General features: G+C 37.1%; 1 protein-coding gene across 2 annotated transcripts in view; it reads left to right on the top strand.

The window, feature by feature from the left end:
* The window catches only part of DOCK8 (dedicator of cytokinesis 8), an 89,391-nt gene that overhangs the window by 8,011 nt on the left and 65,314 nt on the right, over window positions 1-16,066 (top strand). For both annotated transcript variants that reach the window (XM_054003223.1, XM_054003222.1), the window contains exons 2-3: window positions 10,248-10,350; window positions 14,625-14,800. In XM_054003223.1, coding sequence (XP_053859198.1) covers window positions 10,248-10,350; window positions 14,625-14,800 — 279 coding nt within the window. The remainder of the gene's footprint in view (window positions 1-10,247; window positions 10,351-14,624; window positions 14,801-16,066) is intronic.

Here is a 16,066-nt window from a genome sequence, read left to right as displayed (position 1 = left end):
AAAGCTCTCTAACTGCAGACTTGATACTCAAATAGAGTTTAAAATATGGCCATCTATTTTCTGTTACGGTTGCTTCAGCATAGTGTTATACAACACTTACATATGTGCAATCATTGAACTCAGGTGTAATAATCCCTGTTACAGGATTAGAGTAATGGGATTTTTGCTTTTTCTCTGGGAGATGACTGCTGAGCTTGAAAGAGACTTTAAGCTTTGAGCAGAAAAGCTCAGGAAAGCATTTTAACATTATTTTTTAAGATCTTATGTCCCTCAAGACTTCAGACATCTATGTGCATGGTGAAGCCTGGCCTGCAATTTATGATGAGGTTCTTTCTTTCTTCTTTTCTTTTTTTTTTTTTTTTTTATATATAGTCAAGGAAATCCTAACCTTACCAAAGGAAAATGTAGGTGCAAATAAGAAACATTTTTACATCCACTAAGCCCTGTGTATGAATATTTCTTATTCATTGTTCCAAACAGTTCTCATTTTCAAACATGAAGTGAAAACCAGCAAGAAAGAAATATTTTATACCTTCTACCATTTTCAGGTTTTATGGTCATTAAAAATTACAGTTAATGAACACAAGTCTATATGGTTGTCCTTTTTTCTTATTCTGACTTGACTATTTTTTAAATTTGATTTGAGAAACTCATACCAGACTTTACCGTTGTCTGTAGCAGTAGAAAAAAGGGTAGTCTGTGAATGTGTTATTAGTGTAACACAATTACACTAAAAGTATGCCATCGTAAATGCAATTACAGAAAAATAGGCCAAGGCTTAACCAGCTCTTGGACCAAGTTCACACAAAAAGTCCCTATCAGTTCCTCATGAGTTTTGTAGAATTATACTTGCACATGATGAATCACAGTTTTCTGAGCCTTGTTAATAATGGAGATCTTTTATAAGGGAGTCAGCACACCTAGACTCAATATTAGTATTTTTCCCTAAAGTCAAGCAAACTGAGTTAGATAAAAGCATATATTATTTCAGTTGTTACATGATCTGAGCCTTACAAAGATAATAGTATCAAGATCTCATATTTAGAACACTGAGCAAAATGTAACATTTCTCCAGCTTGAAATTTTCCAGATATTTCAGTTTGTAACTTATGATATAAAATGTCTTGCATAATCCACATATGTTTGTAACAGTGTATAATAGTGAAATTTGTACATGTAAAGACAGCCAGCAGATACAAAAATATATTATTTTTAACAATAGCTTTTAATGTTTGCCAAATTCTGTGAACACTTTATTTTTAAGAGTGTGAGCAAAAGATCCTGATTTCAAATGTATCTTAGATATTATGACTTTGGCTCCTGCTGAAGTTGAATCAAAATTCCCTGTTCTAGAAATAGCAGTACCCCTTCATGTGCTTGAAAGTGGGCCAATTTTTTTTTAAGCATTTTAGTAAATGATCCTAGCTTTTCTAGTTCAACTTAGCTCTAAAGAAAAAAATGTTGCTCTAAGAAGTGACTGGGAAAAAAACTCTCATGTTTTTTCCATATCAGAAAAGTCACACTGAAGCCCCACAAATCTGTGTTCTTAAGAAATGAGGGGCCAAAATATTAACAAAAATTATTTTTCCAGTTCTGTCCCATTTACCTTCTTTCCTCCTCTGGCCTTTCCTGTACCCTTTAAGAATATATTATGAATTTATTTGAAATTGACAGCAACATTTTTTGCTGGTTGATAAAATACAGATTTTGATCTTCATAAAGAAAATAAAAACAACCCTATAGGAGCAAAAAAAAAAAATTCCCTTGAATAACATGTACATAGTCTTTATTTTAATATTATTTATTATTGTTGTTAATGTCTGACTTTTTCCACTTAGTATCAATAATTGTTTCTTAGTAAAAAAGTGAAAACAAAGCACAAGAACTATTAAACTTGGTATAGGATTTACAAAATTGTCAGTATTACCATAGCACCTTCTTAGTGAAGCCTTTTGGATACTCAGATAATACACATTAGCTGGAATATAAATCTTTGCACTTATTTCATAATCACTTTGTTATGAATTGCAGGAACAATGCAGACAAAACAAAAATCTAGAAGAGTAAACTAACATTATTTTATTACTTTCAAATCACAGTATAAGGAGAGGGTGGCACATGCAATCATTACTGGCCTTGAAATTACAATTATCATTTTTATTGTAAAGAATGTAAGCTTTTGGGAGACTTTAAAACAGTTTAGGAAAGAAAAAAAAAAAAAAAAAAAAAAAAAAAAAAAAAAAAAAAAGAAGCTATGCCATAACTACAGTTTTGCAATGGAATATAGACCTGTGTGTCTCCTGGAGGCTGTAGGACATATTTGTTAAAAAGTATTTCTTCAGACATCTCAGTTTACAGAAAATAATAAGGTGAGCTTTAGTGCTTTTGAAGCAGAGAGGCTTCTGAGCCAAACACAGAAAATTGTCCTTAGATAAACTGAGGTTAATCCATTCAGAATGAAAGCTTTGTGTACATATTGCTGTGTGCTGGTGGATATTAAGTCAATGGAGACAACAAAAGAATTCTGGTGTTTACACACATATTTATCTTTTGTTAGCATCAGTAATTAGCATCAAATGAGATATTAATTACAAATTTTCTATTGCATATATAAACTATCACAACCAGTCTAAGTCTGTAATAGGATGGCAGATGACATTGACACTTTCTGCTTTCCAGGAGGCACCACTAAACTATCACACCTAAAACTACTTTAATTGCAAACACCAGCAGTCAACAATGTATGCACATTGTCTTCTCAAATGTTATTTTATAGCTATTCCTATTATCCATACAGTGATTAAAAACTGCACAAAAAAAACATTGTTCATCAGGAGCAAATCATAGGTTGTTGGTTTCTTTGCTTGGCCAGGATTAGAAAATTATTTTTATCCGTGCTCATGTCTCTTCCCGAGGGAGAAACAGCAAAACAGAAAGGCAGAGAAAAATCTTCTCTGAATAAATATCATACATGACCTGGGAAAGAAATAAAAATTGAGCTCTTGCCCATTTTACTTTGTAACAAGCTGACAGCATAATTAAGTCAACAGTTTCCTCTTCTAAATTTTTTTTCTTTCTTCCCACACCATTCCTTGTAAGAAGATTGTTGTACCATCTTGAATAGGATCTTTATTGCTTTAACTGATATAGAGTCTTAATGTGTTAGACCCCAAAGTGGGTGTATGCCAGAGAGTGTACAGCCTACCTGAGCCAACAAGGAAACAGCATCAGTTCAGATCGACCACTGCTGTAAACAGTGACTAACACTGTCGAGCTCTGGTGCCTTAAGGACTAATTAGAAACTTAGAAGAAAAACAGGCAGTGCCACTGGCAGTAAGAACAGGAGATCTAAGTGAGATTCCCATATTTGCTAGTTAAAGATCTGGATCATTGCCCAAAACTTTGTGTGTGTTTGCGTGTGGGAGTGAAAGAGAGCGGTAGGTAATTGTTACTTTTTTCTCTTCTAGAGCTTTTTAGTTGCTCATTTTCAGTTGTAAGTAGAGAAGTTTCATCTTAGACTCAGAAAAGAACAAAAGCTGGTCATTAATTTTCTTTGTCAGTGTCAGATGAAAAGGATTACTCTTCAGGGTATCTAAGACTGAATATTTTACCTGTTAAGTAAAAGTTTTAGCTTTTTTTTTTTTTTTTTTTTTATTCTGCCAACCGTATACGTTTTAGTATGAATGTGTCTGTCTTTGGGGACAGTTCTTGTACTTTCTATTTATTTATTTATTTATTTTCATATTGCCTTGCTATCTAATTGCATATGCAGCTCTTGCAGAAGACTTCAGTCTCCTGGAAGGGGTTGTGAGGTTGTTAAGGATTACCCTTTCTGCCTCTCCTCTAATAGTAAGTAACTCTGGAGAACTTCATCCAGTAGGCATGTGAAGCATACTTTTAAAATCAGATCTTTTCTTCTGAAGTTTCTGATTTTCAGTTAATAGGTGATCTTAAACGTTGTTCTCTTTCACTTTTATTTTTAAATTGTTTTTCTCTGTTTAAATTTTCATATTATATGCATACTAAAAAAATACCTATTGTGCCTGATTTTAAATTACACATTTCAAAGACATATGTCATTTAAATATGACATGCAGAATTTACAGTGAAACTGCAAAACCTGCTTTATGCATTATAAGCATTCATATAATTTTAATCATAGAACCAGCAATGTTCGGCCGTAGATCTCACATATGTTACAGGAAGAAAATATATGGCTGTTTTATCTTCCTTTCCTGATACCTCATCTGGGCCCAACTAATAACCCAAATCTCCAAGTTTACAATCCTTCAATGGGCTCTGTTGCAACACTCTGTCCTGAGGAACATTCCAGAATTTGACCTCCAAGATTAATTTACTTTTAAGAACCTCCAGGTGTAGTCTGTAACTTTGGTTACACTGTTAATATATTATGCAAACTCAGTGTTTTGCATTGGAGAGTATTTGTGAAATATAGACTGTGTCTCAGCTGTTTGTTAGTAATTACTGGAGGTTTATATCTACCTGTGGGACAGACACTGGTAAAATTGAGATTGAGAAGCACCAATTTGGGGTTTGAGTTCTGTTTTGGTTGGTTGTTTTTATTTGGCTACCCTCCAGTCCTGTGTGGGTCGATCAGGAAATCTGGTGAATTCCAGCTTTTTCAAGAATTCACCAGATTGTATGATTGTATGCCATCATCATTCACGGCCCAAGACATCACAGAGTGGAAAAATCAGTTCCAATTTATGTTATTTTGCTCTGATGCTGTGGTTCAGCCAAGGACCTAAAATCCAGAAAATCCTTAGTATGCTGTCATCTGCCATCTTTGTACAGGTTTATACTATCTTTCTACATGCATGTTGACAAACTGAATTTAGCAGTGACCCTTGTGGAAAAGTCTTCACTTTTTTTTTTCAGCTAGTGAAAAAGAGCAGCTATCAATATAAGTGATCCATAGAGCTATTAACACTGCTGTGTCCCACTGGTCTTTGAAAGGGTTGCAGTTGCCCAGATGACATTTTCCAGGTAGTTCAGGGACATCGCAAATGGGCTCTTCACACTAGGCAATCATGAGATGGCTGCTTAGAATCACAGAATGGTTTGGGCCAGTAAGAACCTTAAAGGTCATCCAGATCTAACTGTCCCCTTTATGGGCACGGACACCTTTCAATAGGCAAGGTTGCTCAAAGCCCCATCCAATGTGTCATTGAACACTTCCAAGGTCAGGGCACCCACAACTGCTTTGGGCAACCTGTTTCAGTACCTCACCATCCTCTGAGTAAAGAATTTCTGCCTAAAATCTAATCTAAATCTCTCTTCTCTAAGTTTACAACCATTGCTCCTTTGTCGTATCAGTATTTGCCTGTAGAAAAAGTCACACTCCCTGTTTTTGACATGTTCCATTTAGGTAGTAAAAGGCTGTGATGAGGCCTCCCCAGAGACTTCTCCAAGCTGAACAACTCCAGGTCTCTCAGCCTTTGCAGGAGAGATCCTGCAGTCCTCTGATCCTTGTGACCCTCCTTTGGACCTGCTACAACAGGTCCATGTTTATCATGTCCTAAGGACCCCAGACCTGGACTCAGTATCCCAGGCAGGTTGCAGAAGAGCAGAGTAGAGAGGCCAAATCCCCCTCCCTCAGCCTACTGGCCACAGTTCTTTGGATGCAGCCCAGAATGCAGGTGATTTTTTATGCTGTGAGCACACACTGCTGGGTCATGTCCAGCTTTTCATCCAGGAGAATACCCAGGCCCTTCTCCACAGAGCCACTCTCAATGAGTACTTCTCCCAGTCTGTACTCACATCTGGGACTGCCCTAGCCCAGGGATAGCACTTTACACTTGGACTTGTTGAACCTCAAGAGATTCCCATGGGCCCACTGGTTAAGTTTGTCCAGGTTCCTCTGGATGGCATCCCTTTCTTCTGTTGTGTAACCTGAACTGCTCAGCTTTGTGTCATCTGCAAACCTGCTGAGGGTGCACTCTATGTCACTGTTAATGTCTCTGGTGAAGATATGGAAGACCACCAGTCCCCAGACAGAGCCCTGAGGGGCACCACTCCTCACCAGCCTCCACCTGGAGGGCTCACAAGAGCCATTGACAACAACTCACTGGCTGTGTTCATCCAGCCAATTCCTTATTCACTAAATAGTAAATCCATCATAGCCATGCCTCTCCAATTTGGAGATAAGCTGTCACATGGGATAATGTCACAAAAACCTAGCTACACAACATCAGTAAGTCTTTTGTTGTTGACCTTTGCAGACACTCCCTCATACAGGGCCACCAGGCTGGTCAGGCAAAATTTGTCTTTAGTAAAGCCGTGCTAGCTGCCTTGGATCACCTCCATGTGCCTTAACACTGCTTCCATGAGGATCTGCCCCATGATTTCCCAGGCACAGAGGTGAGGCTTACCAGTCTGTAGTTGCCTCTGTGTTCCTTCTTTCTCCCTTTTGCAATGGGAGCAATGTTTTCCTTTTTTCAGTCAACCAGGATTTTACCTGACCACCAGGACTTTTCAAATATAATGGAGAATGGCTTGGCCACAACACCAACTAGCTTCCTCTGGCCACTTTTAGTGTCCTGCTGCTGTTGCAGTGGGAACTTTCTTCAAAATGCTTTACTAGAGCTTACTTTTTTCAATTTAAGCGCATTAGTTATTCTTCTTCCCTCTAAGGACATGAACTGTTCACCATTTTCTTTACTTTTTGCTGTCTTCTACATAGTCAAGGACAACTGCTGTCTCCTGTCAGTCTCCTTTTTTGTGACACAACTGGTTTTTTCAGTCTTTCCTCCTGGGTCATCCTTGCCAAAATTTTTAGCCTTCTGACTGCTCTTTTTTGAAGCCTTTTAAAATTGATTGCATCTTGCTCTGTGTTGTAATAAGTGTGTTCATCAGCCCAAGTATGTCTCATTGTCTTCTATAAACAGAAATAGCATCAGTTTCTCCTCACTGTGGTAGTTGTATTGGTAAGTGTCCCAGTATACTCTCTCAGTGTTTCTTCTGTGATGTGCCTATATTTTTTTTTTTACAGTTAATTTACTTTTTGTATTTCTGCAGTTGGCTTTTTTCTTCCTATGTTTAGAGATTTACATTCATTTTTATTGACTCTAACTGTGCTGATTTCAGACTGTTTCTAAAATACTCACAATTCCTCCTGGGTTGATATGATCCCCAGACTTCAGTCCTATGTTGCCTATATCATCATCCATGTTGTAAAATAAAATATAGACTGGAATTAGATTGAGGAAAAATTAAATTGCTTCTTATAGTAACATTTCCTTGCAATTGTCTTTTGAACCAATAATGACTATGCCTTGAATATGTTTAATTAACCAGCTGTGAGCTCTTTTGGAACCAGCTGTGATGATTCCATCCAGCCGCTCTCTCTGCTTATAGGAATGTCATAAGGGACAGTATCAAGAGCCTCACTGAGCCAGTTAAACTGTCACAGAAGAGCATTAGATAGGTTTTATGTGACTGCCCTTAGATAAATCCATATTGTCTGTTCATCATCTAATAATAATTGCCAATAATATACCAATAATTGTGAAACGTTTTGAACCAGAATTTACTGCAGTCCATATTTTCTAGTTGTCCACCATATACTTCATCATCAGACTATTAATAAGCAGGCATGTCTAATGTGATGTACATTTTAAAGTTAAGTCCAACTTCATGGTCCCCTTGCTTCAACTGAATGGAAACCACAGAACTTTTTCTCATATTTTTCAGTGACTGCTTTGCATTTATCCTTAACCACTTGCCTTCTTTCCTTCTTTTTTAACACATAGATAGACCATTGTTGCTGTCAAGTATGACTGTAAAGCTCTCCTCAGAATCAGACAGGCCTTTGTACAGACAAGGAGGGCAAAAGTATAGCCAGGCATAGATCAACTGCAGCCTCCATGAAAGCTAAGACATGACATGCACTAAATGACTGTGAACTACCATTTTCCTAAGGGTACACCAATAGTGCCCAAGGCAGCTCTTTGATCAGGAAACAGGCATGTCACAGACAGCAGTCATTCTGGCATTATCAAAGAGCCATCTAGTAGGACCTCTGTTTCCACAATTCCACAAGTTTTCAAAAGTTTCCATGCAGATCCCTGACTGTTACACCCACCTTTCCTCCATGTTGGTGTGATTAACTTTTGCTTTTGGTTCTTTTAGCAATCGGAACTTTCCTTTATCTAATCCTAGCAAATCTAGGCAATAATTTCTGAGTTAGTTCAAACAAATTTTGCTGTCTTCTCTTATTCTTACTGTACTTTCTTTCTTTAGTCATTGCAAAACTGTGAAGTCAGTCAAATGAACTATTCTTATCTGAAAGTTGCCATTACAGATTACAAGGTTTGTCATCCATTGGACTGATTTAGTTTGCAAGTTCTTTCTATTGGTGAGACAATAGAAAGGAACTAATTGATGACAGTGCTCTTGAGAACTGTATTTGCTCTCACTTAGCTACATTTGCCCAGGTTTTTACCAGACAGCAAATTTGGTCCTTCATACATATGTGTGCTTCCTCTTGTACTGAAAATTCCTATAATTTCCTCTTTGAAGCATCTGATAGCCTCATATTGGATGTAATTTAAAGATGTCTTACATCATTGTTTACAGCAGCAACTTCTGCTATAGACTGCAACAGTCTACCTCTGCTGCTACCTCTACTATTTCCATTGGTAATAGATACTTTGGCATAGGGTAGAAACTGACTCAGTTTGCAGTAAAATAATAATTTTGAATAATTTGAGTTTTGTACATACATTCATTATCAGAGATTATTTGTAATGGGAAATTGAGTAACAATAACCCTGATATACAAGAAGGTTTTCTTTATAAAATATGTCAACGATAATCTACGGAATGCACAGACTTTGTCATTTTCCCTACATGGCTTCTTGCTTATGTAATCATTGACTAACCTTTAAAAGGTCTTGGTTTTGAGTTTTGGAATACCACTGATGAGTAGGAAATCCTCTTCCAAATGGATCTCTTTACTTTCTCTATAATTCTGGCTTTGTTCTGTCTGTGATTGCTGTTGACTTCAAATTGCAGCAGCATTACACTCACATCTGTCATGGCCTTTTGACCTAAAAACATCTCATTTATGCAACTTTTATTTTCTAAATCAGGCCTAATACCTCTAATACGTTGAATGCCTTCTGCCAGGTGGCTGTTGCTTCACATGAACAGAAATGTATTAAGTGAAATTCAGGGTTTCATCATGTTCAAAAAAGCTGTAGTAAGTGTCACAGAATAGGTACAGTGGTCATAGGAATCAAGAGGCCACAAAGGAGAAAAAGTACAGGCAAAACTGTCCTGTGGCATCTGGTAATTCTAAAATGCCTATTAATGCTTGCTGAAGCTGAAAGAATCTCATGTGGAAGGGAGTGTCTTCTTACCTCTGTGTTTTATTTTTTCCCATTTGACTGCTCTGGTGAGCTGCAAACTATTATTTTTGCTTGCAATCTGCTTAACTGCATCTTGTTTTAAAAATCTTGTCCTGCATTCTTATGGTGAAATATAGTGTAGGTGTTTTGCTACATTTCATGGCTGATTATTCTTAAACTGATTATTCTAAATTATAAATATTAATTGATTTGTTTCCATGAAAAATCACCACACTACTCTGCTATCTTTTCAGACTGTGTACATTATCACCCTGGGACTTCTGAAGAATTCAGTCCTGGGGTCTCTCTACCTCAGTTGCTTAGCACTTCAGAAGTTTTTTCCTCAAATGTTTAGCTGATACAATAGGCAGATTTTTTAATTCCTTCTTTGGTTTGCCTTGGGCTTTTTACAGCAAATTGCATTAGTAGTGTAAGTCTGGGCTTACACTGTTTAATGAGTGGTCTTGTTTTTATCCCTTGATCAATTAAAATATTTGCTTATGTGATGTTCATTTTTCTTTCTCTGCTTTATTAATGTATTTTTGCTTTGCAGAAGTGAATCTGCAAGTATTGCTATGAAGGTTGCAGTCACACTTTACTTAAGGCCAAGGTTATTCTTTCTTGCATAGCATTTTCCAGTTGTGACGGCTGCAAAATAATGATAAAAATCTGTTGGAAGAGTGACAGAGTCTTAGTTATATAGGACTGCAAATGTTTTATAAGATTTGCATTAACTACAAACCAAGAGGAGTCTAGATCATTATAAAAATATATTTCTAAACACTGAGACTGGAGACTAAATCAGCTAAATGCTGGCATTTGGAATTTGTAAAGGGATGATTGTAATTATAAGGATTTTTCTCTGCTTAATTAAAGGCACTCATCTGCAGAAATAAGAAAACAATTTACTCTTCAACCAGGCTTTGCACAGTTCTGTCAACGAAGCTTAAGCACCCCTGGCTTTTCTACATTTCATCTGGTAAGTTCTGGGTTTATTTTCTTTACACAGGTTTGGCATGTACATTGCTTAATCATTTTAGGGTAAATTAAATTATCTTCTAAGTTGTCTTGCATTCCACTGGCTTCTACCTGAAACTGTTAAAAAATACTCTCTAGTGAGCTGCGGAAATGATGCCTTTGAGAAATATGAGACTGTTCCTTAGAGCCTGGAATAGACAGTCCCTCTACATATTACTATGAATCAAAGTTAATTAGTAAGTGTTGGAGTACATTCTTTCCCTGATGGAAACATTCAACAACTTCTTCAGATAAATGCTTTGAGTGGTAGTCCTTCTTCCCCCAGTTTTATATACTAAGCATGATTCCATGTGGTCTGGAATATTCTGTAGTCAGCTGGGGTCACCTGTCCTGGCTGTGTTCTCTCCCAGCTTCTTGTGCCTCCCATCTCCTTGCTGGTGGGATGGTATGAGGAGCAGAAAAAGCCTTGCTTCCTTGTAAGCACTGCCCAGCAATAATGAAAACAAATTTTACTATCAACACTGTTTCCAGCACAAATCCAAAACATAGCTCCATAATATTTACAATGAAGAAAAATCAACTGTATCCGTGCCAAAACCAGCACAGATCAATGAATAAAGAAAAAAAATCAGAAAGGTAGAGGCTCAAAAAGCTCAACTTAATATAGTTTCCAGAACCAGTAGCAGGGGCAACATGCTGACTGTTTTTCAGTGCTGTAGAATGTGCATGTTAAGTGAGAAATGTTGAAGCATATCCAATTGACATAGACAAAATTGAGTCAACCGTTATGTGTCTCCAAATCATCTTCAGCCTTCCACGTTAATCACCCTCTAAAGAAGGCAGGTCATATGACAGTGCCCTTATGACAAAGGGAAAAAATGCTAGATCTTTTTATTGCCTTTCGGGAAGATGAGTGTTCTGCAAACATACTATGCCATAAAAGAATCTGATTATGATTCTGGTCCCTATCCTTTTAATTTCTGATTCTTTTTGTGAGGCCTGATAAGTAGAAGCAGGAAGAGGCTTTGTGCACCAGTGATTGTGAAAATCTAGATGCAAGTGGGTGCTTCCTGTGTCAGGGCCTCCTGCCACTACTCACTTCCTTAATCTGAGGCGCTGTGATCTTTTAACTTGTTCCTTGTGGTTACTTGGCCTGACGCGGCCAAGTCCCTTCTTCTGCACGCAGAAAACCGCTTGTGCTACAAAAATACTTCGTAGCATTTCATTTACCAAGTATTACGCCGTAGCTGCCATTTTGTGTGTGCTGTCACAATCTACACGCCTCTAATTCATCATCCTTAAAAAGGTATGTTTGCAGTAATGGTTTGTGGCATTTTCTGTAGAAAATTGTTTTGCACGTTTTTATGATATGTGAAAAGGAGTGCCGGCTTCTTATTTAAGCCATTTTCTGTGTTTCCTTTGAAAAGTTGCACCAGTTGTTAGGGAGTTAATGTCCCTCCACCTGCATTTTCTTTTTACTCTATCTTTTTTTACATTTGTGTCTAATTTACAATAGTCAAAAGTGCATATTTCTAGTGATTAAAGATTATTGTTAAGACTTGAACTAGAAAAAGAGGATACAACGAAATGCAATGGATTTGACCTGACAGAATGGAAAAGTGTGACTTCTGAAAGGAAGTGCAATGGTTAATCAAAAATTAGATTGTATTAAGCAAAACTATTTTGCATGCAAAACATTGTATCTTCAGCAACTAAAAAGATGTAGTACACCTTTTATACTTTAAGCTGTGTTTTACTTTAATCTTCTGTGAATGGCTTTTTTTATTAGATCTAAATATGTGTTATATGTATTTATATATTTATAGTTATAGTTATTAGTTATAGTTATTATACATTATTTATTTATTTATAAATATATTTTTAGATCTAAAAGTCTCTATATAGACCTATTTACATATCTATGTATTAACATGCTATGCTTTACCTACTGATGGTACAGTATGTGAGCTTCAACCATATTATGCTGATAATTAATAAAAAACAACAGCAAATAAGGTTTACTATTTACTCATAACTATTGATCCAGCATGTTCAGCACTACACTGGGTGCAAACCAGAGATAGTGCGTAAACTAAAAACCAGCAGAGTATTTTTCTTTGGCTGACTGCCTCATAATTTGATGGACTTGCTGGTAATGTTAAGTTTTCCTTTTGGCTAAAATGAGCAAAGAGAGGGAAAGATTTTTCCCAGAGACATTTTTGATAATTTAGTCGATGCCTTAAATGTAAAGGCAGAGGAATGAGTTCAGAGACTGTGTTTGTGCAGAAACCAATATAGTTTCCCTTTAAAAGGGGAACCTGAGGTAGGAGGTGGTACTTGGTTGGGTTCAAAGGTCTCTACTAAAATATTTGCAGGAGTATTTACCACATCTGGGTTTTTTTTTTTTCAGAAGATTAAATTAGTTTGCTTCCCCTAGATGCTTCCAGCACATTTCTTCCAAATATGCTTTACTTTCTGCAAGATATTTCTGGATTTTTGTTATCTGAAAAACTTCCTCAACTATATTCCCAGAACACAAAAATGGTTCCAAACCTTGCATTTACTATTAATTGTTTTTAACACTTTTTTTTTCCCTACTGTGGCTAATGTGGCATATTAAACTCAGAGCCATTTTAGTTCAAAGTTGCTGGAGCTTTGCCATTGTCGAGTCTCTATGCATGTGTCATAAATTAAGAAATTTCTCATTGTCCCATTGAGCTAAAATTCCTGATGTTGTAGATAGAACAATGGTGTCACTGGTGTCACTTCATGCTCTGATGAAATTCCTGTTGACTTCCATGAAAGCCTTGCATGAGCGCGCTTCAGTATTAATGAGGGATGACTTGCTGATTTTGACACACAGATTTTTTCTGTGCAGAAGAACAGTGGAGTATAATGAGGATAGCTTAAGAACACATTGGATGAGACAATAGGCAGAATAACATGGAATATAAAGATGTGTTGATATGAGGGACATTGGAAGCCTTCTTTTCCCCACAACACATCAACAGCACCACAGAGGTTTGGGTTTTTTTGGTTTTTTTTTGCTGGCAGCTTCAGAAGAAAGCCTTGTGAAGGATATCTGGGCAAATCAGTGCAATACAATCCTCACTCTTTACAGAAAGGAGGATTTATTAGCTGGAATTCTAGCTATTTTGCTAGAATTCTTCCTCACAGTAAATAAGTTATTCCAGTCCTGTTATTCTAATGCTGCAAATGAGTTTCTTCACTTTTACAGTGATGAGGTGTCATCAGCCTTTCTGGAACACACAGAAAATACACTAGAGATATTCTAATGCTGTAGTTTTTAGATCTACTTTTTACTTGTCAAGAAAATCAATTATAAGAGATTCTAGTCTCTGTCCTCAACTGGACAAATATTGTATTTCCTAAAGATATACAGGGTATTTTTATTTGCTACATAGCAAATAAAATAATTTTCAGTTTTGTCTATACATACACTTTTAATACATCAAGTCACGTTTATTTTTATGTAGAACATCTCTAGGTACCAAATAAAACAAGAGTTTCTTCCTCTGTTTTTGACACTAAACAGATAAAAAGCAGACAGTTTAATGGCATGCATGAGTCATAGAGCTTGTAGTTGTTTAACTTTGTTCTGAGGGGACCTTCTGTTTAAGAATGGCTAATTAAATGTAATGAGATACAACTGCTGTCTATCAAGGTGCAATGCTGTGAGCTGTAGAATTGGGGAATATCTAAGGTTTGCAGGAATAACTTTAGTAGTTCCATGTAATCTTTTGCAAAAGCACGGTACAAACCCTTGAAAAATACGATAAATTAGGAACTCAAATAATAAAAAACCCAGTAACATTCAGAAATGAAAAATAGTAATTTTTTTTCCTGATTTTGAGTATATATTGTCCTCAATTTTGCTTGCAGTCGAAAACACAGAGCATTTCTATTAGTGTATTTCAGGCACAGCACCTCAAATGAGTCTTTCTTCATGACAGCAGCAGCCATGGTGCTTACAGTTGATCCTTAGCTCTGTTACTTGGAGTAACTTCCAAGACTTGGCCTTGTTATTCCTAATGTGTTTTGTCTGCTGTCTCCTGCTCATTGGCATTGCCTGTCACTGCCATTTTGGTCATCTCCCTTATGTCCTTTCTTGTTTCTAGGTTAGAAGTTTAGATGTTTGTTTCTAATGTGTAATAAAGAATGGGACAATTACAACAGTTAAATAAATAAGCCTAAATTACACTATCAAGAAGAACCTTCTGTTGCTAAAATAAATGCTTCTTTATTTCTCATTAGCCTTCCTTTTATGATGCAGTAGACCCAGTAGATTTTGAAGGCTTCCTGATGACACAGCTGAACAACTTGGACTTAGATCTAGCACAAGAACTTGGGGACTTTCCTGAAGATGATCTGGATGTTGTCTTTACACCCAAAGAGTGCAGGACTTTGCAACCCTCTATGCCAGAAGATGGGTAAGGAAAGTTTCTCTCCCTCCAAAATGCTGCAAAAATAATTAAAGTTAGTTTTGAATAGTTAAAAATAGTTTTAAAGATGCTGATCCAACATCACTCTTCCACCCATCCAGCCAGTACACAGTTCCTGAACTTCAAATGTTTGAACTTTGCCACTGGCTCTGTTAGGCTTCTTTGCACACTTAAAATTATTCAAGTGTTTACACAACTTCCTTGGTAGCGGCACAAGTGGGGTAGGCATCAACCAGGAAGAAGAGTAAAGAAGGACAGGAGGATGGTACCAAAAATTATTTTTGCAGCTGTGATGCCAGAGATAAAAGTTTACTCTGACCATGTAACAAGCACAGTATTGAGTTTTTTGGATTTTTTTGCCAGCTGTGTGTCACGTGGCATTGATCAGATCACTAAGAATCTCTTTCTCTGTATCTGTCTTGCTTAAATGGGAGGAAATGGTTCATACTTTACAAGGTTTGGGAAGGGGAGCGAGTGTTAATTTCTCTTGTAGAAGTCACATGTAGTTTCAGGTTGGCATTGCTGAAATAATTACCCTGTTTTAAACAGCTTCTATAGGTAGCTTGTGGTGACACTGGTGCTCAATGGTCCTGCAAATATATAGGGTGGTTTGAAAAACAGGCATGCTTTGAGCAAAAGAATTTTTCAGAATTAGAAAATCCATCAGGGAGTTTTCGGATGTGGTATAAGAAAGTCTGTGCATTGTATACAAAATACTCTTCAGGGACTATATCACTGTAAATGGTACCTTTAAGTAGAACTCCAAAGGCCTGTTGAATTTTGCAAGCAGTAACGGTGAGATAAATGTGAAGTCAGCACCATTTAGCCCCAAACTGCTATATCAGCAGAGATGGCTAACTATACAGTGTGTTTGGGATGGGGGCTGACTCCTTGCAGTGTATCCAGGAAATGAACAGCACAGGCTATATTCAGTGCTGTGCTGAACTGCCACACTGAGGGACGAATAGGCTTAGTTCACATTGTCTTGGCTCACAGGGTAGACCTGCATCCCTCTCTGTTCCTGCAAAAGTTGCTACACGCTGCTCTAGTTTTTACCAGACAGTTGTTCAAACTAGAGCCCAATATAACAGCAGTATTTGTTCAGTGTTTTCTGCCTGACACACCAAATACAATGAGGCTAAGCGGGAAACACAGTTTGTGTGATTTTTGCCAGCTGTAGATTAGTTGAGAATCCTCTCTCTAAGCAAGGTTTCAGTCTGCAAGTTTCTTCTTGGCCAGTGCTTCTCTCAAGAA

This window comes from Vidua macroura, chromosome Z (assembly GCF_024509145.1).
Source record: "Vidua macroura isolate BioBank_ID:100142 chromosome Z, ASM2450914v1, whole genome shotgun sequence".
NCBI classification, from domain to species: Eukaryota; Metazoa; Chordata; class Aves; order Passeriformes; family Viduidae; genus Vidua; species Vidua macroura.
This window is presented reverse-complemented; position numbering and strand designations above follow the sequence as displayed.